A 27,216-nucleotide genomic window follows, 5' to 3' on the forward strand; every position below is an offset into this window, starting at 1 on the left:
TACAGATGTGTCCCACTGCCTGGCTTATTTTTTAAATGGTGACTTATACAAGAAGGAAGGAACAAGTTAGGCATGGTGATGATGCCTGTAATCCCAGTGGCCTCAGAGGCTGAGGCAGGAGGATCGTGAGTTCAAAGCCAGCCTTAGCAACTTAGTGAGGTTCTAAGCAACTCAGCAAGACTCTATCTCTAAATAAAATATTTTGAAAGGACTGGGGATGTGGCTCAGTGTTTGAGTACCCCTGGATTCAATCTCCAGTACCAAAAATAAAAAAAAGAAGGAAGGAACAGAATGCATAGAGAGAATAGGAAAGCAGACTTTCTCTTATTTTGTAGATTTATGACTTTGGGACCATGTAAATTTTATAGAATTATAAAATAAAATTAGGGCTGAGGAAGTAACTCAGTAGTAGAGTGTTTGACTAGTATGCATGAGGTTCTGAGTTTGATCCCCAGCCCTGCAAAAAAATAAATAAATACAATTAAGCCAGAATGAAGTTTTCCTGTATTGGTTTTCTGTGCAGTATAACAAATTATCACAAAATTAGTGGTTTAAGAACACATATTTATGCCCTTAACAGTTTCTGTGAGTCTGGAGTCTAGGCACAGCTCCTGTAGGTCCTCTGCTCAGTCTGTGCAATGCCACAATGTTCAAGGGCCACACTGAAGGTGTTCACTAGGCTACTTTTTTATTTAAAGTCTCTGCTGAGGTGAATTTGCTTCCAGGTTCTCTCTGATCCATTTCTTGGAATTGCAGCTTACTCCTTCACAGCAAACAAAGGACAGAGGGTCTCAGATGTGTACGTGGGACAGGATAGTCCTCTTTTCAAGGACTTTCATTTGATTTAGTTGTGGCCGCCCAGGATAATCTCCTAGTTCCTTTTTAATTAGCTCACATCCCATGGGCTGTTATCAAAATACACACACATGCAAAAGGTAACAAACATTGGTGAGGATGTTGAGAAATTGGAACCCTGAACATACACTGTTGATGGGAATGTAGAATAGTGAAGCCAGGGTCTAGGGGTGTATCTCAGTGCTGGAGTGTGCCTGGGTTAAATCCCCAATAACACACACACACACACACACACAGAAAGTACTATATTAATAGATGTTGCCATTTGGTCCTCAAAAGTGACTGTACTGGTTTACAAGTCCCTGGCAATTAAATGGATTTTCATTACAGATTTAACCAGTTTCTTCAGGAACAAGGTGGAAAGAGCAGAAGTGTGTGCTCTATTTTAAAACTTTTCAAGAACCTCTGTCATTTTTTATCAAGGTGTACATAGGACTGTAAGTTTACCCTAAGCTCCTTTGGCTTTAAGAGCAAAGTGACTTGGATTCTGACTTGTGTGTAGGTGGCAGGCAGCCCTCTGTTGGTTAAGGAGACAGGGAGGAACAAGGGTAGATTTTGCTAAATGCAGGGTTGCAAGTCTCCCAGTGGGAGATTATTCCTTCCCACACCGACAGGTAGCTTAACAGATTGGGCTGCTTGAAAAGAAAAATGAAAGCATTGCTAGATTAGGATTCAAGGCTCCCTTGAAAGGGTGAGCAAGGATCGTATGTGCCACAGGCAGATATGGCACATAGTGGGTACGGGTACGTCACTGGGATTTGATCAGGGACAGCTATAAGCTGTGGTCAGGAGAACCCCCACTGAGCCCTTTTGGCTCCTCACCATGAGGAGTATGAGTTGTCCTGCATGCGCCTTGCATGTCTAGACACCAGATGAGTGCAGGGACCCACAGTCTGTATTTGTAAGTTTTAGAGACCCGGGGGTGAGCTTGCAGGGTCTCTGGCAGCCCACCAGTTTCCTGCTATAACCCTACTGCAAGTATTCCAACTTACTGAGCTTCTTTGATTATAAAGGAATTTTCTTTACACTTCACTATCTGCCTCCTGATAGTGGCTTGAGGGAGGGAAAGGAAGCTGGAAAGTGAAGGTTTTTAAGAAAATTTCCAGGGAAACAACTTTTCTTTTTCTTTCTTTTTTTTTTTTTTTTTTTTGCACAGTGCTGGGGATTGAACCCAGGGCCTTGTGCTTGCAAGGCAGGCACTCTACCAACTGAGCTATATCCCCAGCCCTAGGGAAACAACTTTGAGTCTCCCTTGACTAGCTTTCTAATCCTTTTCCATTCCTTTGATGCTAGGCAAAACTTAGAAGGGATATTCTGTATGTTTCCTTTCGGCTTTGTAAGAGCAATCATGTCTCGTTGTTGCTCTTCTTTATTTAATCAAGTTGTACCACACATTCATTTCCCCTTGCAGCGTCTTGCAACCATATTTATCCAAATTAATATCAGACAGAACTAGTTGAGGGAAGCTCTCTAAACACTCAAATGAACTTTTCCAGTCATAAAACTACATTCAGAATTTTTGAAAGGAGGATTCTTGGGGGTGGGCATAATTCTTGCTTCTACCACTTGACTGGCCATCATCCATCCAACTATCAAGAATTTACTTTCTAGGGGGCTAGGGATGTAACTTAGTGCTAGGTTGCTTGCCTGGCATGCCCAAGGCTGAGTTTGACCCCCAGCACCACATTAAAAATAAATTGTCTTCTAGCCACAAAAAGCTCATTTAACCATGTATACAGAGAATCTGTTTTGTTTTTCCCCTCTCGATTTGTTTGGCTTTTTTATAGTTGTAGATGGACAGCATGCCTTCATTTTGTTTATTATCTTTATATGGTACTAAGGATTGAACCTAGTGCCTCACACATGCTAGGCAAGCACCCTGCCACTGGTTGGTTCTGAGGGCCTTGTGCTTGCAAGGCAAACACTGTACCACCTGAGCTATTTCCTCAGCCCTTGTTTTTCTTTCTTAAAGAAAGACTTCTCTCTTGCCCTTCTTTGGAGGAATTTGCTTTGAAACCCTGCAGTGGGGCTGTTCAATCATACCTTGGGATTTCCTTCTCTTCCAAGCACCTTGTCTTCGGTGCATGTGTTGGAGAAAGGCAGGGGTGCCAGATTCTGTGGGTTTGTACCAACCGAAGCCTCTGACTTCTAGAGTATTCTATCTTTTCATCTCCCTGCAGGAGGTCAAGTATTCAAGGGCAATTGCCCAGAACATATTTAGTTTTTGCTCCTTGGTGCTTTGCTTATTACATCATTGCATTCAGCTGCTTTTGGAGGTTTCTAGTGTGGCTTTGCCTCAGAACTCCATTGCACGGATCTTACCTGTGACTAGAGCATGGGGGACATGGCATGCAGGGAAGTGCAGGCTCCTATTGAGGTGTTCACTAGCTCTGTGCGGATCCCTGGAGGAAAAGGTGAGTGCTGACCTTCCCCAGCAGGAAGAGGGTCTGCTGTCCTTCCTTTGGTGAGTAGGGACTTTCAGGTAGAGGTAGTGTCTGCCAGGAGGAGGCTCTGGGTCTAAGGGTATTGGACAGTGAGGGCAGTGCCCTCCATACAATGTCTGGGGTTACCACTTCCCTAAAATTAGGGTAGCATTGAATGAGTGTTAATAGCTCTAGAAATGTTATCTGTGGCAGTGACATCAGGATGTCCATAGCACATGGCCCTAAAACTATGTAGGCTTTTTCTGGCAAAAATAGATTAGGCACATACAACCCCCTCCCCTCCTCCCAGCAATGAGAAAAACCCTGGGCTTTTGAAATTGGGATGGGCTTATGGAGAGACACAGTAGGGGCAGTCAGGAGGCCCATTTGGGAGCACTTGTGCTGGGTAGAGGCCAACAGGTCTGACAGAACTTAATTTCCTCTGCTGCTTCAGCCAGGGCTGGTTCATTCAACAAAACCTTCAGTTGGTCTCCCCCTTTCACTGGGGAGTCATGAGGCTGCAGGGCCTGTGCAGAACTTCCTGTCTGCCCTTAAGTGTATTCTAACTTGTGTGAGGGCTCTCTTCCAGTTTCAGAGGAAGCCTTCTCTGGACCCACTTCTGCTGAGCAGCCTTAGTGGCCACAACAGTAGCTTGGGTGTTCTTAGAAAGAAGGGTGAGGTAGACTGTTGCCAGACTCTCCCAACATGTTAGCTTCATCCTGGGACTTCCAGAGATGCGGCACAGACTAACCAGCCCTTCCTTTTCAGCAGTCCATGTTGCTGGTGGCATATCTGGTGTCTGCCAACTCCTCCTAGGAACCAGCTCTCAGTCTTCATAGAGAACACCTGAACCCTGGTTGTCATTGATTTGTAAACACCAAGAAGGCAAGAGGGATCTGGGGGTGTAACAACTCAGATGTAGAGTGCTTGTCCAGCACACACAAGACCCTGGGTTTGATCCCCAGCACCATAAATAAATAAATAAGTAAATAAATAAATAAATAAAGGAGACAAGAGGCTATTTCTTGGGTGACAGAGGTGTCTGTGTCATCGTTCAGAAGTTTGACCTCAAAACTGACAGGCCTGAGTCTGCCAGCCCGCTTTAGGCCTCCTCCTGTTTTTTTGCTCTCTCTCTCATACACCTTCTCAGGCCAGCCCCTCACTTGACAGCTGGTGTGATTTGGCTGCGCCTGCTGCCTTGTTCTGTCCCTGGAAAACTTGTGATCATCTCAAGGTACTCAGAAGAGCACCTGGAATAAAGGGTCATTTTCCTTCAGAGTACCAAGCTTTAGCCATAAGAAACCCCAAAAGGGGCATTAGCTTCCATTGGGTCGAGGTGGGGGTATTACTTTTGAAGCCATTGTGTGGAACATTGCTGAGACTGTCCTTTGATGGGATGCAGGCAGACCATCATTCTCCAGAGTTGGAATGAATTAAGAACCCTTGAAGAATGTTGTTTGTTTCTTAGTATTTCAAAGGCAGTGTTAATTATTTTGCAGAACTGCTTTCTGCAATCTATTTCCCAAGACTTTGCTAACTTATTACATCCGGACCAGTCCAACTTCAGACCACCATGACCAAAGCTGGATATTGGGGAGGTGGGCACTGGGAGGTGGGCACAGGGCGATGACCAATTTAAGAAGCCAATGAGAGTCTCCACACCCATTCAGCATCCCCTGCCCCCATACACACTCCACCCCTGCCAACACATACAGTTTTAAAGAGTTCTTGCCAGGGAATTCTTTGTTATTGGGGAATGTAACATAGAATGAGGAAACCTTTCTGAAGGGGCAGAAATGTACCTAGTTGGTTTTTTGTTTTGTTTTGTTTTTTGTTTTTTTGCGGTGCTGGGGATCGAACCCAGGGTGTTGTGCTTGCAAGGCAAGCACTCTACTGACTGAGCTATCTCCCCAGCCCTGTTTTATTGTGGTTTTTTTTGTTGTTTGTTTGTTTGTTTGTTTTTTGATTCTCTTTGCCATCCTGGAGTGTTGCTTCCCCTCAGGTGAATTTGCCAAGCAGCACGCCAGGCTCAGGGAGCTAAGGGAGATTTATCATTTATCATGGTAATTGGGGGCAAAGCTCAGAGGAAGAAAGGGAACAGAAAATGACTTGTTGCCCTCACCTGGGTTGATGGCCTTTTAGATACCAGGTAGCTACCTGCTGTGTGGTTCTGGAGGGGCCTCAGGAATTTTCAACTTCATTTGGTGAGAGGACTTAGCCAGAGAGAAGGGGAGACTGAACCAGCTCTCTAACCCCTGGTTGGCCAGCTGGGCCTCCAACTGAGGCATTATTAGCATTTGAAAACCCCTCTGAAGGGCCAGGAGCTTCCTGGGGCGGCGCCGGGGCTGAGTGCTGAGACCCATGGTGGCTCCACACAGAATGGAACTGAGCATCCAGGACATAAAGACCAGACCAGACTCAAGAATGAGGCCATTGTGGCTTTGTCCCAGGCTTGAAAACTGTGACCAAGGCTCATTCATTGTTAAGAAAGACTATTTCTTGGCCACAGCAGACCCTGCCCCTCGCTAAAAGAGTCTGTTAGTATCCTGCTTTCTAAACATTTCTGTGGAAAGTTACACTTTCTTCCCCGCCCTCCTTAACTCAGTAGTACCTATGCCAAGACGTGGCCACACGTGCTGAGGATGGAATGTACTAGTCCTACAGCAGCAACTTGGCCTGACTTCCTTTGGTCTCCTGCTTAAATTAAGCCCCCTCCCAAATTAAGCCTGTACATGTTGCCTTTCAGTTTGGGTTTCACACATTTATTTTAAAAAATCTGTGTCAATTCTGGTTAATAAAACGTCATAACTCCAAGCATTTTCATCCTTTTCCAGCCTGGATTGGGGTATTTTTCTATAGACAGACTTAGGGTTAAATGTGGGAAGCTCCGAGGGAACATCCTCATGTTTCTTAAACCAGGGGCGATGGTGTCACCTACTGGTCACTTACTGTTACTACAGACTGGCCAGTCCTGTGTTCTGGTGACTAGGCATTGTTTTAGGGTATCCATACAGTATTACATACAGCACAGCAATGATATAACAGTAGAAATCGTGCTGAGTAGGCACAGTAATACCTGCTTAGAGACAAGGAAACAGGCTTAGGATATTGTGTTTGTGCAAGTTGACCAGAGTTAAAACTAGTAAGAGACAGAGGCAAATAGGAACCAGGCCTTCCCAATTCCAAAGTTCACCACTAGACCTGGGTTTGCCTTTAAAGCTAGCAGATTTTAGCTGGTAACTGGACAACAGGAATTTAGTAACATAAATAATGAGGTTTCTCTTCTCTTTCCTTCTCAGTTCTTTCAATACTATTGATTCAGTTTTATATGATACTTTAATAAACTTTTAACAGCTCTTTGATTCTTTCTTATTTCAGTTTTCAACAGTAATAGGTAGGTAACAATATCAACTAGATCAAATTATCTTCTACTTAATGAGCAGCATTGATTTTCCATTTATTTTCCTTATTTAGGATAGTGATGATGAAGTTACCTTTTTTAAAAAAGTATTTTTTTAGTTGTCAGTGGACCTTTATTTATATGTACTGCTAAGAATCTAACCCAGTGCCTTACACGTGCCAGGCAAGTGCTCTACCACTGAGCCACAACCCTAACCCCTGAAGTTACCTTTTAAAGTAAGTTTGTTTAGGTTTAAAAAAAAAAAGGTGCAGACATGGCCAAGTCCAAGAACCACACCATGCACAGCCAATCCCAAAAATGGCACAGAAGTGGCATCAAGAAACCCCAATCACAAAGATATGAATCTCTTAAGGGAGTAGACCCCAAGTTCCTGAAAAATATGCATTTTGCCAAGAAGCACAAGAAGGATCTGAAAAAGATGCAGGCAAACCATCCCAAGGCCATGAGTTCACGTGCTGGGGCTATCAAGGCCCTGGTAAAGCCTGAGGCAGCTAAGGCCAAGATGCCAAAGGTTGCCAGCCACAAGCTTGATCACCTTGCCTTGCTTGCTCATCCCAAGCATGGGAAGCATGCTTCTGTCCACATGATCAGGGAGCATAGGCTCTGGCGGCCAAAGACCCAAGCAAAACCCAGGCTGCCACTCCAGCTCCCATATCCAGCTCTGGTTCCAGCTCTGGCTCCCAAGGGTGCCCAGGCCCCTGCCAAAGCTCTGTAGTAAAATCCTCTGTGGATGTGAGAACAGAAGAACTGGTGTGACCCTTGAGCCCCTGTCTATGGTGACTGACGCCCTCCTGTGCTGTTTGTGTAAATAAATCCAGAGGCAGAAAAAAAAAGAATACAAACAATAATAAATGCTGGCAAGAATTTGGGAGAAAAAGAACCCTTTTCCACTGTTGGAGGGATTGTAAATTAGTACAGCCTCTATGGAAATCAGAATGGAGGTTCCTCAAGACTAGGAATGGAACCACCAAGTGACCCAGTTACCACTCCTCAGTGGTATTTATCCTGAAAAATTAAAGTCAGCATACTACCGTGTTATGTGCATACCCATGTTTATAGCAGCACAATTCACAGTAGCCAAAAATCTGAACCAGCCCAGGTGTCCATCAGTGGATGTCAATGGATAAAGAAAATGTGGTATATATACACCGTGGAGTTTTATTCAGCCATGGAGAAGAATAAGATTAGATACTTTGTAGGAAAATGGATGGAACTTGAGAGCATTATGTTAAGCAAAATAAACCAAACTCAGAAAGTAAAAAAAATTATAAAGTGAGGGCTCAGTGGTAGAGCTTTCGCCTAGCATGTATGAGGCCCTGTACTTGATCCTCAGCACCACATAAAAATAAAGTTGTGTCCACCTACAACTAAAATAAAATATTAAAAAAAAAAGAAAAAGAGGAGTCAATTTAGGGGTTGAAATATAGGTAGGTAATGGTACAAGTGTACACAGATAGGGCAGGTATATGTTATGGTGTAAAATTTGGGAGGCATTATACTAACTATGCCTGTCCTCACTGACATGCTACACAGCATTGGGCAGTCTAGAAAGCCCTTTCCTGGCCAGGTGCAGTGGCACACACCTGTAATCCCAGTGGCTCAGGAGGATCTAGAGTTCAAAGCCAGCCTCAGCAAAAGCAAGGTGCTGAGCAACTCAATGAGACTCTATTTCTAAATAAAATACAAAAAATAGGGCTGGGGATGTGACTCAGTGGTTGAGTGCCCCTGAGTTCATTCCTTGGTACCTAAAACAACAACAATCAAAAACAAAAACAAAATAAACAAACAAAAAAACAAAAACAAAGGCCCTTTCCTTACTGGTAGAAAAGAAAATATTGGTAGGTGATTTTTCAGGTCATGTAGCCTATAAAATGCTGCAGTGTTCCAGCATTGAGTCAGGTTTCTGCCAAACTGGACTACTGAACCTGGGGAGGTGGTAAGGAGAAATTCAGGGACTTGACTTGGTTCTGCCTACCTTACCTCGCCCCCAGGATTCCTTCCTTTTCCTACTACAACTTTTTTTTTTTTTTTTTTTTTTTTAAGTAATGGCTTTATTGAGATATGGTTCACATACCATATGATTCCCAGTTGTAAAATCATCACCACAATGAACCCTAGAATATTTTCATCACCCCAGAAAGAACTTCCATCCTGGTTACTCTCCAGTTCCCTCAACTGTATCAGCCCTGGACAACCACTGATCTGCTGTCTGTCTCTCTAGTTTTGCCCATTTGGATGTTCTCTATCAATGGAATCATATAACACATGGTCTCTTGTGACTGGCTTTTTTCACTTGATGTTATATTTTTAAGACTCATGTTTACACCATTCTAATTGGTGTAAAACAGTAATAATTTTGATTTGCATCTCTTTTCACTTTTTTGTTGGGGCTGTTTGCAGCACAAAACGTTTTAATTTGATGAAGTCCTAAATTTATTTATCCTTCATTGTTTGTGCTTTTGGCATTATGTCTTAAGAAACTGTTGCCTAACCCCAGTTGGAAGATTTACTCCTATGTTTTCTTAAGAGTTTTATAGTTTTAGCTGCTGTAGTTAGAGTTAATTTTTGCATTTTTAGTCATTTTTTAAGTGGTAAAAGGGATCCAACTTGAGTCTTTTGCAGGTGAATATCTTGCTGTTCTAGCACCATTTTCTAAAAAGACTTCTTTATTGAATTATCTTGGCATGTTGTAGCCTGTGTTAGTACATCATTTCTTTTTATTGTCAAATAATGTTACACTGTATGAACATACCATGTTTAATTTACTTATTCATCAGTTGAGGGACATTTGGTATTTCTATCTTTTGGATTTTTATAAATAATGCTGCTATGAACATTCATGTACAAGCCTTTGTGTAGTCATGTTTTCTTTTCTCTTGGGTGTAACCTAGGATTGAAATCATGGGATCATATGGTAACTCTGTGTTTAACATTTGGGGAAATCGCTGAATTGTTTTCCAAACCCCCTCCTCCATTTTACATTCTACCAACAATATATGAAGTTTTCAGTATCTCTACATGCTTGTCAGCTCTTGTTATTACTCTTTTTTGTATTTTAGACATTTTAATGGGTGGTAGTATCTCTTTGTGGTTTTGATTTGCATATCCCTAACATCCAATTATGTTGAACATTTTTACTCTTATTGGCTATTTGTATATCTTCTTTGAAGAAATATATATTCACACCTTCTGCCTATTTTAAATTGAATTTTCTTTTATTTATTTATTTTATTTTATTTTTAAATTTTTTTTGTAGTTGTAGATGGGCAGCATGCCTTTATTTTATTCATTTATTTATATGTGGTGCTGAGAACCGAACCTAGTACCTCACACATGCTAGGCAAGCGCTCTACCACTGAGCCACAACCCCAGCCCGAATTGTCTTTTATTATTGAGTTGTAATATCTTATATTATATATTATATATTATATATAGTTATATATTCTGGATACAATATACTTTATGTTATGGATATTTATCAGATACATGATTTGAAAATACTTCTCCCTTTCTCTGCATTGCCTCTTTTTAATTATGTTTAAATATGCATAACATGGAATTTGCCACCTTAACTGTTTTTAAGTATATAGTTCATCCAGGCATGGTGGCATACTCCTATAATCCCAGGCTGCTTGGGAGGCTGAGGCAAAAAGGATCAAAATTCCAGACCATCCTTGGCAACCTAGCAAGACGCTGTCCCAAAAATAAAAAGGACTGGGTGTGTAGCTTAGTTGGTAGAGTGCCCATGGGTTTAATCCCCAGTACTGAAAGAAAGAAGAAAAAAAAAAAAAAAGAGCATATAGTTTAGCAGTGGTAAGCATATTCACACTGATGTGTATCTATCACCACCATCCATCTCCAGGACTTTTCTTATCTTCTTATCTTTGTTGTTGTTCTTATCTTCCCAAACTGAAACTCTGTACCACCAACACTAACTCCACAGTTGCCTCTCCACCCAGCCTCAATCTCCATTCTACTTTGTCTCTCTGAATTTGAATACTCTGAGTACCTCATATATAAGTGAAATCATGCAGTATATTTATCCTGTGTCTGTCTGACTTTGCATCATGTCTTTCAAGGGTCAGCTATGTTGTAGCATGGATCAGAATATCCTTCCTTTCTAAGGCTCAATAATATTACATTTAATGTAAATACTACATTTTGCTAATACATTCATCTGTTGATGGACATGGGTTGTTTCCATTTTGTTATTGTGAATAATGCTGCTATGAACAGCAAACTGATATTTGTTCTTTTGGGTATATCCCCAGAATTGGGATTGCTGGATCATATGGTAATTCTATTTTTAAATGTTTGAGGAACTGCCATAATGTTTCTATAGCAGCTACACCATTTTAAACATTACCACCAGCAGTGCACAGGTGTTCTGGTTTTTCTATTTCTTCACCAGTACTGTATTTTCTGGATTTGTTTTTGTTGTTGTTTATAATCACCATTCTAAAGAGTATAAAGTAGAACCCAGGGGCACTTAACAACTGAGCCACATCCCCAACCCTTTTTTACGTTTTATTTAGAGACAGGGTCTCGCTGAGTTGCTTAGGGCTTTGCTAGGTTGCTGAGGCTGGCTTTGAACTCATGATTTTCTTGCCTCAGCCTCTGGAGCTGCTGGGATTTATAGGCATGCACCACCGCACCCAGAGAAAAGGTTTTAATTTTGATGAAGTCCAACTTATCTGTCCTTCATTACTTGTGCTTTTGGTATTGTAGCTAAGAAATCATTGTCTAATCCTAGTCGGATGATTTACTCTTATGTTTTTTCTTAAGGGTTTTATAGTTTTAACCTTTTTTTTTTTTTTTTTTTTTTTTTTTGCGGGACTGGGGATCGAACCCAAGACCCTGTGCTTGCAAGGCAAGCACATTACCAACTGAGCTATCTCCCCAGCCCTAGTTTTAACCATTTTAAGTCAATTTTTGTTAATGGTAAAAGGAAGGGATCTAATTTGAGTCTTGCACATGGATATCCAGCTGTTCCAGCTCCATTTGCTGAAATGACTATTTTTTCCTCCATTGAATTGTTTTGGTAACCTTGTCAAAAATTATTGGCCATAGGGACTGGGGTTGTAGCTCAGTGGTGGAGTGCTTGCCTAGCACATGTGAGGCACTGAGTTTGATCCTCAGCACCACATAAAAATAAATAAATAAAAGTAAAAAAATTAATGGCCATAGATTGAAGTATTATTCTGAACTCTCAATTCTATTACATTGATCAAATGCCTATTCTTATGCCAGTACCACTGACATGCTAACTGTAGCTTTATAGCAAGTTTTAAAATTGGAAAGATTAGGTTGGGGATGTAACTGTGTGGTTGAGAACTTGCCTAGGCTGTGTAAGGCCCTGAATTGGATCCCTAACACCATACATGTGTGCCAATAATAATTAGATTGGGAAGAGCAACTTTGTTTTCTCAAGGATTTTGGGGCAGTCAAGTACAGTAGCATACATCTATAATCCTATTAATTAAAAGACTGAGATGAGAGTCCAGGAGTTCAGGGCCAGCCAGGTAATATAGTAAGACCCCCATCTCAAAAATTAAAAAAAAAAAAAAAAATATATATATATATATATATATATATATATATAGAGAGAGAGAGAGAGAGAGAGAGAGAGAGAGAGAAAGAGAGAGGGTTTGTGAAGAATATTCTGGTCTCTTCTATATCCATGTCAATTTTACAATCAGTTTGTGACTTTCTGCTACAGATGCATCTGACTTTTTTATAGGGATGGTATTGAATCTGTAGTTCAATTTAGGGAATACTGCCGTCTTAACAATATTAAGTCTTTTGATCCGTAACATTTATGTAGTCATTTCTAATTTCTTTCAAAAATAGTTTTTACTTCTTTTATTCCTAAGTATTGTGTTCTTTTTGATGGTGCTGTGAAGGAATTGCTTTAATTTCATTTCCAGATTGTTCATGTTCAACCCATGTACATGTATGATTACATGAATGGTGTGAATCTATATTGTGTACAACCATAGAAAGGAAAAGTTTGTGTACAATGAATCAAAATGCAGTCTGCAAAAATAAAAATTAAAAAAAAGATTGTTCATGTTCAGATTGCTAAGGTATAAAAATACAGGTGATTTTTTGCATATTGCTTTTGTACCTTGCATTCTTTCTAAACTCATTTATTAGTTCTAATAGCTTTTCAGTAGATAGGTTTTCTATAAACCAAAAGTATGTCATCTAGTTTCACTTCTTTCAAAATCTAGGTCCATTTTCTCTTTTTCTTTTCCAGTGGTGCAGGCTAGAGCCTCTAATACAATGCTGAATGAAAGTGATGAGAGTGGACATCTCTGGCTTGTCCCTGATCATAGAGAGAAGTAATTCAGTCATTCACTATGAAACATGATGTTAGCTGCAAGTGTTTTACAGATGCCCTTTGTCAGGTTAAGGAAGTTCCATCTATTCCTAGTTTGAGTATTTTTATCATGAAAAGGTGTTAGATTGTACCAAATGCTTTCTCTGTGTCTGTTGAGGTGATTTTGTATGGTTTTTTTTAACCTTTGTTCTATTGATATATTATGTTGATTTTCTTTCATGTATTCGCATGTGCACATGTGTCTTACTGGAGATTGAATGGGGGCACTCTATCACTGAGCTGCATCCTTAGCCCTTTTTATTTTTTATTTTGAGACAGAATCTTGCTAACTTGTCCTGGCTGACCTTTAACTTGAGATCCTCCTGCCTTAACTTCCCAAGTTGCTGGGCTTACAGGCATACCCATCTTACACTGATTTTCTTATTTTAAACAACCTTGCATTTCTAGTCATTGAATATAACTCTTTTTATATGTTTCTAGGTTCAGTTGCTGGTATTTTATTGAAGATTTTTGTTTCTATGTAAATAAAGGATTTGAATCTATGAATTGTGTTTTGGGTTTTTTCTTGTGACTTTTTTGTTTGTTTTAGTTGTTGATGGACCTTTATTTTATTTATTTTCATGTGGCGCTAAGAATCAAACCCAGTGCCTCACATGTGCTAGGCAAGCGCTCTACTACTGAGCCACAACTCCAGCCCCCTTCTTGTGACTTTTTTGTTTGGTTTTGGTATCAGGATAATACTGACTTCACTAGATGGATTGGGAAATGTTTTCTCTTTTATTTTTTGGGAGAGTTTGTGAAGAACTGGTGTTAATTCCTCTCTGGTAGAACTTACCTGTGAAATCATCAGGCCTGGGCTGTGTGTGTGTTGTTGTTGTTTGTTGCATGTGTGTTATTGTTATTGCTACTGCTGCTGCTTATTTATAGAGAATGTGAGGGAATCTGGGAAGGTAGGCCAACAAAAGTCAGGAAATTTGGAGTTTTCTCCTTGATTTTTGCCTGGAGCTATGCCTTCTCCTCTCCCCTTTGCTATACTGTGTCTCTCCTTTGCTATGGAATCTTCCTTCTCCCTCCTGAATGAAAGCTATAAAGGGTAGGACAATAACCCGAGCCTATGTCTTGGATGGGAAAGATGATTATGTAAGTTTACTTGACATAGGAGGGAATTAGCATTTAGACCAAGACAAGTGAAAGCAGAAGTTTTCAGGCTTCTCTGGGAGCCTTCAGACTGGTGTGTGTGTGTGTGTGTGTGTGTGTGTGTGTGTGTGTGTGTGTGTGAGAGAGAGAGAGAGGGAGAGGGAGAGGGAGAGGGAGAGGGAGAGGTGTCTGCCTTGGCATAAATGTTGACCAAAAAAAAAAAAGTAAGAGACTTCAGCTATTGAAATTTCCAGATCATAAATGCTAGACCACAATGAACTACAATACAGCCACTTAATGAGGTATCTTCCTGTATGCTGTTATGAAGTAAACTTTAAGATAAATAAAGTGTGCAAAATAGTGTACTTCAATTTATGTTAGGAGAAAAATATGGAAGGGATGCACATGGGCTGGTTAAATGCAACATATCTGGGTACCCAAGGTAAGTGTCAGGGGTGATAGGGCACTTAATAGACTGGTGTGAGGTGCGGTGGTGGGGCTGTGAGGTGGCTCTGTCTTCATGGAAGCAGCTGCCTTTCCTTGCTGTGTGTATGTGAGGTACTATCTAGACCTTCATTTCCTGGAAGCCTTCAGTGTTCTTCAGAATACCTAAATCTGCCTAACTGGGGAACTGATCCCAATCTCAAAGACCATCCAAGATGGGTGTTCCCTTCTGAGCCCTGTTTCAGCAGCACAGAAATTGTGGTCTATTTTTTCAAGGAGAAACACATGCTAGCCAGGTGGTTCCACAGAAAAGCACTGTATTCTTTTTTGGCAAACAGGATCATGGCTATGAGTGAGGGTGCTAGGGAAGGACAGCAGTTGCTAGAGATCTTTGACTTTCCCAGACCAAGTGAGCATCCATGCTAGCAGCCTGTCTTTTTCAATTGAAGGCCAATAGAATGGCCAAGCAGAAAACTGGGAATATCCACAAACTTTTCACCTCCACTTACAGGGACTGCTTCTCCCCTTCCCTAGGAAGCTATCCCCAGATATGTTAGTCAGCTTTTGTTGTTGTGATCAAAATACCTGTCAAGGACAGCTTAGAGGAGGAAAAGTTTATTTTGGCTCACAGTTTCAGAGGCTCAGGCCATGATGGGTTGACTCCGTTGCTTTAGACCCATCATGAGGCAGGACATCATGGCAGAAGGAGCTGCTCCAATTGTGGTGGCCAAGAAGTAGAGAGAGAGGTGGCAGAAGTGCCGCAGGAAAAATGAACCCTTTCAGGACACACCCTCAGTCACCTACCTCCTCCAGCCATGCCCCACCTGCCTACAGTTACCACCAGGTTAGTCCATTCAAACTTGGATGGACTGATTAGGTTATAGCTCTCACACTTCAGTCGTCTTACATCTCAACATTCCTGCATTTATACTAGAGCTTTTGGGGGAGTACCGCATATCCAAACCATAACACCAGAAGGTTGGGGAGCCTCCCAGTCTGGGCTTCTAAGGTCCAGGTTGGATTCTAGGCCTGGATGCAAATGCTGAGGATCCTCCTGTCTCTCCACAGAGAACACCTTCTGCAGTGGGGACCATGTATCTTGGCATAGCCCTTTGGATAACAGTGAGTCAAGAATTCAGCACATGCTGCTGACAGAGGACCCACAGATGCAGCCTGTACAGACACCCTTTGGGGTAGTTACCTTCCTCCAGGTGAGACACTATCGGATATTGGAGTCTTCCCTGTGGGAAAAGTCCCGAAAGATGGAGGGAGTCCTGGGGGGCAGGAGAGTGAAAGAAGCAGGAGATTCACACTGGTCTCCTCCCTCTAATGGGTCCGTCAGGTGGATTCACTTGGTCCTGTTTTGAGATGAGAGGAGGAGGGGAAGGGCCATTAGAGTGGGAGAGAAAGGCTGTAGTCAAGAGGGACCCCAGTGAGAGAATCTTGTGAGCTTATGCTGACCTAGTCACAGGCATAGGACTTCCCAATAGGAAGCCAGCTCAGGCTGGCTTCACATTTTCCCAGAAGGGTTGTGAATCTCCCCACCTGCCACCAGTGCTTGCTTTTGATTATGATAGGTCTTTGTGACGGTTCAGTTGGTGTCCTGGAGATTCACACAAAGGTTCACCACCTGTGGGAACATCTCCCTGACCTTTTCTTCCTTCTGGAGACACGACCTGAAGACCCATCCTCAGTTGGCTCAGGCCCGGGTTTTCTCCCCTGCAGCTGAGAGCTAGACTTTGTGTCAGCCAGACACCTGACCCTTCACACAAGGGTAAGGGTCAGGCCTCTCCTAGCCAGGCAGCCACTCCCTACTAAAGGAACCATCCATTGTGGACACATGAGCCCAGGAGCACCAATACCACCTGTCGGCCCCCATTCAAAGTGGTACCAAGAGAGTCTGAGTGGTTGACCTTCCAGGAAGGATGATCACTAACACACAATGGCATCTTGTCCCTGGCCTCAGATTGTTGGCGTCTGCACCGAGGAGCTACACTCAGCCCAGCAGTGGAATGGGCAGGGCATCCTGGAACTGCTGCGGATGGTGCCCGTGTGAGTACATGCACCCATGAGATGGAGCCTGGCTCTCTGTGGGTGGGTGGGGGGTCCCTCCCTCACCCCACATGTGACTGCTTTTCCTTGCATTGCATTTCAGGCACTCACTCCCTAATAGTCCCTGACCACAGACGACTACTCTGTGTTCTGGACCTGGGGCAGCAAACAGGGTACGCTGTTTTTCCAGCCTGTTGGTCCCATACCCACAGTTATCATTTTTTCCCCTTTCCTTTTCCACAGCGCTGGTGGCCCCTGGCTGATAACTGACATGCGGAGGGGAGAGACCATATTTGAGATCGATCCACACCTGCAAGTATGTCTTGAGTGAGGAAAATCTTGCTAGCACACTGTGCCTAGGCCTCTTCCAAATAACACTGGCTTTCATCCTGGGAAAATGGAGGAGCTTTATGTGTGAGTGAGTAGAAATATGACATGATTTGGAACTTGTCCCCTGAATTCTACAGCACACATAAGAGAGCAGAGATTTCAGCACAAAAAAGAGTGTCTCAGACTCATTTATTTTTACCTTTAAAATGGATGCCTTTTATCAAATGTAAATTATATATCAACTTTTTAAAATTAGATCATCAGCAACAAAAGATAAGTGTATTGGATATTGCCTCCTTGCCCAGGATTCATTCCCCTATTTTCCCTTCTTAAAAGAACACAGACTTTCTTTCAAGGAACCACCCTGTGGTCATCCCAACCTTACAAACCACAGGTGATACCCCACAGCCAGCTGCAAGGTGAGTATAAATAGTCTAATGATCTTGTCCTTCCTGACACATTTTCCAACCATGCCTGGGTAGGTTGGCACTCCTTTATGTGTCTTTAGACACACAGGCCTGCCACTGCCTGTCACTGTGGCCCATGGACAGTGTCAGTGTCATTTTTGATTATAAGAAGTACTCCTTTGGCATGTGGATGAATTCTGAAGGTTGCATGGGCATCATTGCCTTTCTTGTGGGCTGCTCAGGAGGTGCATGAGCAGCAGGCAGCTGACCATGTTCCTGGGTTGTGTCTGGTTTCTTTTGCCCACCTACTATCATGTGCAGGTTATTGCCATCTCTAAACCTTTTATGCTTCTGTAAAGTTCTGGCAGGCCATGGGCAGCACCCAGGAGCTAGGGCAGGAGAGAGGTGGCAGGTGGACATGTAGCATTCAGTCCCTGGTTTCTTCACTGCAGAGCTGTGAACTTTGGTGCATAAATCCTCTTCATTCACAGATGATGCTCCTCTGTTTTCCTGGTGCTTTTAATACTGAAATTTTCAAATTGCTGCCAGGATCCTCTGTTATCTCTACTTTAAACTTGGTTTCATTGTAGCTTCTGCCTAAGCAAGAGCTCCCGAACCATTGAAGGCTATGTTTCCCTAAGCTCTTATTCAGCAGCTATAATGAGATCCAGGAAAGGGCCTTGTAGGCTACTGTTTGACCTCTGTCATAAGTGCCAAATACTCAAAAAGAACCTTGTCCCTTGAACTGATGGGGTGCACAAACCATCCTCTGTCTACATTCTGAGAATAGTTCTCCCAAGTCTGCAGACTCCTTGAGACCAGCCAACAGGATCCATAGCACCCAGTAGTCTTTGAAAGCAATCAGGAGTCCATGGGAGAAAGTACAGCTTTCTTTCCTGGTAACCCTGTGCATTTCTGGGGCCTGCTCACCTCAGTTCATTTGAGTTCATGTTGCTTTGATCTAAGTTCTACTACTAACCTCTGTGTGCCTAAACAAGTCACTTAACTTCTCTGTTTCTCCCCTATCCTGGTCGTGGGGATTGAACCCAGGTACACTATCATAGAGCTCCATCCCCATCCCTTCTTATTTTTTATTTTGAGTCAGGGTTTCACCAAATTGATGAGGCTGGCCTGAATTTGGAATCCTCCTGCCTCAGAGTCACTAGGATTACAGGTGTATACCACTGCACTGGGCTCTGGGTCTTACCTTTTTCTTTTTACTTATAAAGTAAATAGGCTGGACAAGTGAAAGCATGAAGTGTCTGTTTTCAGCTCTTGGCCTAGGTGAGGGTCTCAGGGCAGCCAGTGAAGAGGGAGAGGCATAGGCACAGGTCCCCTGAACAAAGCAGGACCCACATGCCCATTGCTCCCTGCCTAAAGCTTATAGACCTGTTGCCCTGCTCAGAATCCTCAGCTTTGCCCAGGCTGATGGTAGCACTTGAAAGGGAGCAAAAAGTGATTGATGGGAAAGGGGCCACCTGTGACTGGTCCCAAGCAATAAGGGAACCTCTTTTTCCTCTAGATGGGCTCCTTGGCTGATCAGCAGGCCATTTTGGAGCCCCAGGCGAGGGACAGGCAGACAGGGAAGTGCAGCCTCTTATTGAGGTACTAAGTCACAAGGAGATTTATTTGGCCTGTATGACTGTTTGAGAACAAAAGCCCACAAAGCCTCTCCAATGACCTTTGATCCAAGCCCAGCATCACAGAACTGTTTTACCAAAAAAACCCAGAGTTGTTTTGAGTACCCCCTCTTCCTTGAGGCCTTTTGGAAAGTGTCTGAACTCAGCTGTGCCAAGGCCTACACAGACTAAGGCCTCTAGGGGGTCTGCAGATGGTCACTGTCCTCCAGATCTCCATTTCAACCTAAAGAAAATCCATCCAGAGCCCTTGGCCAAACAAGTTAGCCAGCAGCTAGGACAGTCCTTATGTTCTAGGGTGAGTGCCCCCTCTAGCTGTTGGAAGGAGGAACTGCAGGTGTACTGCCATGCCCCCACCCCTTAACACCCCCATGCCAAAGGCAGGCTTCCACTGCCTGTAGCAGTGACTAGGGGGTTCTTCCTGGAAGGTAAAAGAGAAAAGGAGGGATTGTGTCTTTTCTCAAGGAGGAATGTCCTGTCTTTGCTATATCAACTCTGTGGGCCAGCACATGGTAGAGAGAGCTGGGGCCCTAAAAGAGATATGAAGGTTAATTGTAGAGAAGCTTCCCTGGCGTCTTCTAATCCCTGGGTCCCTGGAGAAATCCAGTGTCTGACAAAGCCCATCATCTGTAACCAGAGCAGAACAAGGTCAGAGACCTTGCTCTTAACAGCAGCTGTCCATGCTCAGCACCTACATAGACTCAGTACTTACTGTAAGGGTGGTGGCCGGGAGGGTACTAGTAACATCGGGCCACAGTTCTCTGAAGGAACTCTGGTTCTTTGGTTCTTTTCAAGCAGGAGAGAGTTGACAAAGGCATTGAGACAGACGGCTCCAACCTGAGCGGTGTCAGTGCCAAGTGTGCCTGGGATGATCTGAGCCGGCCCCCTGAGGACGATGAAGACAGCCGGAGCATCTGCATTGGCACACAACCCCGACGGCTCTCTGGCAAAGGTAAGAGTGTCCACCCTGCCTTCCCCCTTCCATTTCAAGCTGGGTTTTCAGGCTATCTAGGATAGGTCTCCAACTCAACAGCCTATTCAATGGTTTATTTCCAGCCTGACTTAAACAGCAAGTGAAGTCTTCCAGCAAGGGGGAATTAGAGGAGCTTAATTTCCTATATGTACTTCAAATGCACCACCAGCAGGGTCCATTGTGTTTTTTAATTTATCCCTTGTAATCTGAGGTCATAGAGGTGAGTGGAAACCAGAACAGTTACAGGAAAAGTCCACAGTCCACCCAAGCACAAAGAGAATAAGCATAGGCCCCACAGATTTGACACACGTCCCAGATCTGGCCCAAAGGCCATGCCAGACCTGGGGATCACTGTCTTCATGCCTACCCAGGCCTTCTAAGAGAGAAGCCTGAATGTGAGGCCAGCTCTCAGTGACCTACACACCACTGTCCTACAGAGGCAGTCTACAGGACTATGGCAGGGCACCTGTAACCACTTTCTTCCTGGTGAGGTCTTAAGAAGGAGGATGTAGCTGTATTGTTGGAAGCTCCCCATGCTGGTTTTGGCTACAGAAAAATTGTGGTTTTTAGCAAAGGGCATCCCTAGCTAGCTCCAAAAGAAAACTGGCCACTTACATATACATTTGCAGCTTTTTGTCTACTTCCTTTCTCAATCCCTTCATCTTTTTAATTGACAAATAAGATCTCTATAACCCTGAATAAAATATATTTTTATATACATATATGTATATGTATATGTATATGTGATTTATAGCTATAGGAATGGAATCCAGGGCCTTGTGCATGCTAAGTATGTGCTCTGTTACTGACCTACACCCCCAGCTTCTGTATACCTGAGATTTCCAAAAGTTTTTGTCTGAAAAGAGAAACTTAAACCCTAGTGCAAACATTTGACGCTGCTTTTCCAACCTATTTGTTCTAATGGTGTGTCAAATTACTAGAATAATTTGATTGCTTTTGACAAAAGAAGTAATTTTAAAAGGAATTCTTATTCTTATCCACAATTTCAATCATTATTGACTTTGTTGTTGTTGTTGTTGTACTGGGAATTAAACCCAGTGGTGCTTAACCACTGAACCACAGCCCTTTTAATTTTTTTTTTTTAAGTCAGGGCTCACTAAGTTGCACAGAACCTCCCTAAATTGCTGAGGCTGGCTTTGAACTTGCGATCCTCCTGCCTCAGCCTCCTGCGCTGCTGGGATTACAGGCATGTGCCACCACTCCCAGCATTTTTTTAATTGTAAAGGTAATCCATGCAACAGTAACAAGCCAAACAGGAAAGTCAGTAATCCTGTCCTTCCACTCTTAAGTCTACCCTTTGAGCAACCAATTTTAATTTTCTTTTTTGAATTGTTTGCAGCATGCAGAGGTAAGTCTTATTTAGAGGATGAAACTAGTCAGATTCACCCCAAAGACCATTAAAGCACCTTACAGAGAAATAATTACACCAAAGAATTCTTTTCTCACCTCACCATCCTTGCCAGCTCCATGAAGAGGCAGAGTTCCCTGGGATAGACCAAGGTGGGAAGATGATCTCTGTATCCCCCTGATCCAGATCCAAGGCAAAGGGGTAGCTGGATCAGAGGATTCAAAACCTAGAAACAAGTGTAGAAGGCACCTGCCAGTTGATGGTAGGGCACATACAGCCCTACCTGTATGTGCCCATTGGTGAGGTGGCATCCATTTTAGCAGTCAGAATCCCTGGTGATCTGGGACAGTGGCAAAGGCCTTGGCAGTCAGTCACTGTCTACAGTCATGTTAAAGGTAAACCTCATGCCTAAGTTGCAAGAAGAAAAAGAACAATGGTAAGTGCCCTTCTGGGGTCAGAGACTACGCCTTATCTTCTACAAGATTGGTGCTCCTCAGATCCAAAGCTTCTTGAGAGCATGGTGCCTCATCTGCCCCATCTCCTCACAGTCTGCCCTCACTCAGCTCTCATGTCTAGATGCTTAGAGCAGGCTCGGGACTGACTAGCATGTTGGCCTTTCCCCAGCACATCTGTTGAACTAGGTTTCAGGGACCAGGTTGGGGTTGCTGGAAGTTCAAAGGGCCCTCAAGAAACTTAATGATCTGGTTGCAGACACAGAGCAGATCCGAGAGACCCTGAGGAGAGGACTTGAGATCAACAGCAAACCTGTCCTTCCACCCATCAACCCTCAGATCAACCCTCAGCGGCAGAATGGCCTCACCCATGACCGGGCCCCGTAAGTTCCCCATGTTCCAAGGCTGGGACCAGAGGACAGTTTTATCCAGAGGGACTGTCCCTGTGGATTGTATGAGAGAAAACAATGCCCATAACCCGTGGTGGGTGAGTCCAGGACCTGTAGGTTTAAGGGCAGCCATGGTCTAGAGCACATAGATCTATGGGTCATAGGTAAAGGCCTCAAAGGGGACCCAGTGGACCAGGAATATAAACAGCAGTAAATATTTACATGGGCTGAGTGAACATACAGGAGGCCAGGTTGGGGCAAAATCTGACTTGGAGCCTCCCAGCCTTGTGGAAGCCCATTGTGCTGAGCATAGTTCCCTTCTTATCTTGGCCTCAGCCAGAGTTGCCCTTCCTTCCTTCCTGGAGCCTGGTCTCCGGCTGATAGCTGCAACCCTGGGGACCTCCCTGTCTGGCCACCCCCATGCTGGATGCCTGCTTCTGAGGCACTTCTTCCTGCCTGCCTTCCCTGGGGCCCAGGGAAAGGAAGGGAAGTCCTTTGCAGGCCTTTGCTGCCTGTCCAGGGGCCCCTTTAGTCCCTGGGATAGACTGGGGCCACCCCATGGGTCAGCTCCTTTCCTGCCAACCCCTCTTTCTCTGATAGGGGTCAAATGGTGGGCAGGGCTAGAGCACCCACTTTTGCCCTTAGTCCCACGGCAACTCTAGGAAATTGCTGCTGGCAGGGGATGCCTGGGAGCTGGCAACTCAGAGCAGGAACCTTGCCTGCCAGGGAGGAAATTGCTGTGCCTTGAGCTAAAAAGGACATTAACTAATCCAACAAGACTAAGATGATATACCTGTCTTCTAAGAAGTCTGGATTACACACTTACTATGTGACAAGCTCAGGGCCAAAGTGGGTCATCCAGGGTACACAGGATCTTCCTGGAGGTGGGTGCATGAATGAAACAATGAACACTGGCGGGGGGCGGGGGGTAGCAGGGATTGAACCCAGGGGTGCTTAATTACTGAGTCAATCACATCCCCAGCTCTTTTTTTATTTTTTATTTTGAGACAGGGTTTCATTAAGTTGCTTAGGGCCTTGCTTGCTAAGTTGCTGAGACTGGTCTTGAACTTGTGATCCTCCCATCTCAGCCTCCCGCATCACTGGGATTACAGGCGTTGCACCACTGTGCCCAGCTAAAAATGAACTTTTATGGTATGAGTCTGACAGTAGTTACAATGTGTTGGAAATGGCTGCTGCTCTGTAGTGTGGCTTCAGTTGCTGATCCATGATCCCCAGAAATGGTAGCAATGCAGTACACTACAGAAAAGTTGCTCAGAAGTTGGGCAGAGTGACCCATCACAGCTATTCAAGAGGATGAGGCAGGAGGATCTTAAGTTCAGGACCAACCTAAGCAACTTAGTGAGACCCTATCTCAAAATAAAATTTTGAAAAACAACTGGGGACATAGCTAAGTTGTAGAGCACTTGCCTAGCATGTGCAAAGCCCTGGCTTTAATCCCCAATACCACAAAAACAAAAAAAGAAGAGACAGCATGATCTGAAATAGTCCTTCTGGAGAAGGACAATGAGATGTACCCTAGAATCATACAAGCAGGGGAAGCTGCTGAAAGGGATGGAACAAGAGCAGGCCTGGCCATTTAAGGTTAAGGCTACTTCCTAGGAGTGCATTGTAGAGTAGGGAAAGTTACTTTGGGCACATGGCTACCAGTATGGCTCACCTGGTGAACTTGCCATCCAGAAGCCAGTAGAGTTGAACTCTTTGGCAAGGGCCTAGAAAGGTTTCCACTGCCACCTCAGAGTGACTTTCAACTATAGCCAGTGTGTTTCTCCAGCCAGCTACCTTGAAGTAGCTGATTTGGGGCACCGGGATCTTCCTCTGGCAGCACAGCAGATGGCCCAGCTGGATTGTGAGGCATCTGGAGGCTCTCCACATACAGTCTAGACCCTAACCCAGAACCATACTCCTTCCCATGTCCTTAGCTTGGCTTCTTGTTAAGGACCTTCTTGGCACTGTTGCAAAGCCAGAGGTACTAGTAGACTTGAAATCTCAAATAGACTACCTATAACTTGGTGACAGTCACAGTTCAGATGGCCCTTATGCCTTGGAAAGCCAGAGTTTCTGGGCAGAAGGCAGGGGCTCCTACCAAGGTGCACACCCACTTGCCCCTCCTTCATACCAGGGACAAGCCTGAGATCTTGCTCCCAGTCTTGAGAGTACTTTCAGCTGTTGTACCCCAAGATTCTACAAGGGGGCACAGGCTCTGTGTCCTATGGACACCCCATGACGGGGCCAATGGAGCAGTGGTTCTGGACATAAGACAGAGAGGCTGCAGCCTCCACCCCTTGGCCCCAGATGGCTCATATACAAAAGTGAGTGGAAATAGATCAGAGATGCCAGCCCTCTGGGATCATCTCCCCTCTCTGCGGCTCAAGTGCCCACTCAGGTCCCCATAGTGCCAGACTTTGCCATCTGGAGGGAATCAGAATGTTTGCTCTGAGGTTCTTGGTGCTCATTACAATTTGTTAGCAGCTGGTTGAATGATGGTTCCTCCTCCTTTGCCAAGGCCATCCTCCAATACACCCCTGAATCTCTCAAACCCTGGCTTCCTGTTGTCTCAGGATCAATGATAACAGATTCAGTTAAGATTAGCAAGCATGAGTATAATATCTGTGCTGCCCACTCTGGGACCTGACCCTGTTTCAGACACACCACATGGATTGCAATAGAGAAAGCTGACCCAAAATATGCTGGCACCAGGATTTACTCCTCTCCTTGTGGGGGAGCAGCCTGTATGGGCCTTATTTTGTCTGTGTGTCTGATTTCCACTTAGTCAGGATTTCTGGGCTGGAGAACTCTGATGCATGGTCTTTGTGGGTCTGTATATGGAGACTACAGAGATAGATCAGAGGTTCAGAATACCTGATCAGGCTGGGCATCAGCACCTGGGTCCTGGCCTACTTGGGGAAGTCAGGCACTTGTTCTTTTCACACCTCCATAGCAGCCAACACTTTCATGGAGCTTATTTGGTGCCAGGTCATATTATAAGGACTTTATAACCACATTAATTTAATTCATCCTCCTAACCACTCTCTGGAGTAGATAGTCTTATATATCTCCCTTTTACAGGTGAGAAAACTGAAGTGTAGGGAAGCTAATAAGTAACTTGTCTGAGGTTAGATGTGGGAAGAGCTTAGGGCAGTCTGTCAGACATTAGATTGCCTCATTCTCAGGGATCCTATGAGGAATACAGAAACAGGTCTCTGAGATAACAATGACCTTCACTGGTAGAACTCAAGAACTACTTGTAGCATGAGTAGGAACTCTTCACATGACACTGAGGACAAAGCTAAGCCCCATGTTAGAAGTTTACTGTGCTTACTTAACTCCAGGGATGACATGCCATGAACCCCAGTGATTCTGAATCCCAGAAAGAACAAACTCTGTCATAACTGGCTTATTTATATCAGAATTACTTTTTGATACAAAGCCTTTTTTCCTTAAAGTTTGAAAACAAACAACTCTTTCTCTGTCCCTGCCACTACCTCAGTGCTAGGGGATTTCTTTCTTTCTGGAGACCTTACTTCCTGCTTCCCAGAAAGGCAGGCCCCTCTGGGTAACCTGCCCCTCTCCCACTCACTATTGCCAGCCCTCCTCCAACTGCCTTCCCGGAAGGAGAGTCCTTGGCCCTCTTTGGGGCTTCTTTAGCATTTCACAACCCTTGCATTCCAGCCATGAAATTTGTATCTGGCTTTTCCCAAGATGATCAGTTGAGAAAAGCCTCCTTCGGCTTGCTGGCGCCTCCCTTCCTTTGGGAAGCATAGGAAGGCAACCCCTTTGTGCCACTTAAGGACAGCCTGCCCTAAAACTGAGCTTGCCAATATTTGTAGGGATCTGGGGTGGGGGTCATGGGGCATCCTTTTTGTCTGAGGTGGCTAGTAAGCTGGAGACTGACTTGGCTACCAGCCTCTCCGTGATGACTGGACAGTGTGTATGATCAGGTGCATGCTCAGGGAGATTTGCATTTCTATAAACTTGTTGGGATGCTAGGAACCTGCATGTGTATTAGAACCTTTTCTTCCCTTCAACAGTGGATTTATTGACTGAGGTTGGGGGGACCTTTAGGGAGCTTTCTGTGTCATGTACCAGAGAGGGACAGGGCTCAAGTGTGTACACACGTTAGAAGGGGAAGGCTCCTGACTGTTGGAGGAATACTTCATAGCTGGGGCACCTCTAAAAAACAAACTCACCATCATTGCTGAGCCACGTTTCTCAGTCCTCTGGAATTACACTAGCAGCTTTTAAGACTGCTTTCTTTTTTCCTTTTTTTAATATACTTTATTTTTAATTTTTTCTTATTCTTTCCTTAATTTCCTGAAGAATTCAGGTTTTATAGCATGAATTCTCCTGTTGTGACATTCATATTTACAACACCTCCCCCAATGCACACATGCACACATACACACATTAATTTCTTTCTATTTTATTTTTATTTGTTTCCAAGTGCAAACAAATGTACTGTGCTTTTCTGTGGTGCCAGGGATCAAATCCAGAGGTTTCTGCATTCTAGGCAAGCTCTCTGCCAATGAGCTACATCCCCAATCCATTTCTCTACTTTTATGAGCATCTCTGTTCCCACCTGTTTGAACTTTTGGATGGGGTGACTTTGCTGCCTCTAATTCCTGTCTTAAAGAGTCATCATTCAGAGGAAATTGAGTTTTGTTTTACTCAACCAGTTAGCTCCATGAAGATTAACTAGAGGAAAGTATCTTCTTTGCAACTATCCTACCCATGAATTTGGATGAAGGAAGGTGAGTTTCCATCTGGGAAGACCTCTGGGTTATGATGGTGCCATTAACATGCAAGGTAGTGTTAAGTGACCTCGCTCTCAGCCTCTCATGTCTGTGCAGGGCCAGTCTGGAACCTGCTGTACCATTGGCTTCCCTCACCACTCTCATGTTGGGGCAACTGGAAAGATCAGAAAGAAACATCCTTTCTCTCAGGGCCCTGGCCAGGCTCCTCAGGA

At 44.0% G+C, this 27,216-nt stretch overlaps 1 protein-coding gene across 3 annotated transcripts in view; it reads left to right on the forward strand.

Moving 5' to 3' along the window:
* Sufu (SUFU negative regulator of hedgehog signaling) overlaps positions 1-27,216 on the forward strand; it is a 108,137-nt gene that overhangs the window by 54,340 nt on the left and 26,581 nt on the right. For 2 of the 3 annotated variants that reach the window (XR_007108757.1, XM_047552980.1), the window contains exons 4-8: positions 15,692-15,834; positions 16,590-16,675; positions 16,919-16,991; positions 19,845-20,001; positions 22,103-22,226. Coding sequence is in view for 2 of the 3 variants with exons in the window: in XM_047552980.1 (XP_047408936.1) it covers positions 15,692-15,834; positions 16,590-16,675; positions 16,919-16,991; positions 19,845-20,001; positions 22,103-22,226 (583 nt within the window). In the remaining variant the exon portion in view is untranslated. The remainder of the gene's footprint in view (positions 1-15,691; positions 15,835-16,589; positions 16,676-16,918; positions 16,992-19,844; positions 20,002-22,102; positions 22,227-27,216) is intronic. The other variant, XM_047552981.1, reaches the window with a different exon arrangement.

Source organism: Sciurus carolinensis, chromosome 5 (genome assembly GCF_902686445.1).
Source record: "Sciurus carolinensis chromosome 5, mSciCar1.2, whole genome shotgun sequence".
Taxonomy (NCBI): Eukaryota; Metazoa; Chordata; class Mammalia; order Rodentia; family Sciuridae; genus Sciurus; species Sciurus carolinensis.